The sequence below is a fragment of the Pterocles gutturalis genome, unplaced genomic scaffold, assembly GCF_000699245.1.
Source record: "Pterocles gutturalis isolate BGI_N339 unplaced genomic scaffold, ASM69924v1 scaffold16768, whole genome shotgun sequence".
NCBI lineage: Eukaryota > Metazoa > Chordata > Aves > Pterocliformes > Pteroclidae > Pterocles > Pterocles gutturalis.
The window spans coordinates 2,308-2,887 of NW_010125915.1; the positions used below are offsets into that span (position 1 = coordinate 2,308).

Here is a 580-nt window from a genome sequence, read left to right on the forward strand (position 1 = left end):
TCTGCACCTTCTCCACTGTCTGACGCCTGGACATCAGCACCCCCATGGCTCTGCAGTGGGGAGGGAGGTCTCAGTGCTAAGGCCTGGGGATGCAGTGCTGCTCCCCACCTCTGCACCATGTCCCTGGCTCCAGAAAGGTGTCCTGGTGGCTGTCCCTCAGCTGCATGGGGAACAGCTTGGAGCAGGAAGAAATGAGGGCTCCTTGGCAAGCTGGTGCTGGGGTCTTCAGTGGTGGTGATGGGGAGATGGACCCAAAGCCATGTGGAGATCTGAGTGTTGGTGGGCGAGCAGGACAGCAAGCAGGGAGCTCGTTTGGGGGCACCCTGCCTCTCCCATCCTTGCTGTGTATATTCTGGCGTAACAAGAAACACATCCAGGCCCTCCCCATGCCAGACCAGTAAATCCCAGAAGGATTGGGACCAGCTGTAACTCTGCCCCTTGCATGCATCCCGTTCTGTCTCTGGCCTCTTTGGCCAGACAAGCGCGAGAGGTGTCCTCCTTGCAGTTCTGCCCAGGACTGGGCCATAGCAGAGGTGGTGCTGGGTCTCTTACCTTCCCTAAATTTCAGTTCACACCCCTA

At 58.3% G+C, this 580-nt stretch overlaps 1 protein-coding gene across 1 annotated transcript in view; it reads right to left on the reverse strand.

Annotated features, from left to right (window-relative positions):
- Positions 1-46, reverse strand: part of KIAA1045 (KIAA1045 ortholog) — a gene marked incomplete at its 3' end in the record, with an annotated part of 2,293 nt that extends 2,247 nt beyond the window's left edge. The window contains 1 exon segment of the mRNA XM_010078777.1: positions 1-46. This exon segment is cut by the window's left edge and continues 219 nt beyond it. Coding sequence (XP_010077079.1) covers positions 1-46 — 46 coding nt within the window.
- Between the last annotated feature and the right edge of the window lie 534 nt (positions 47-580).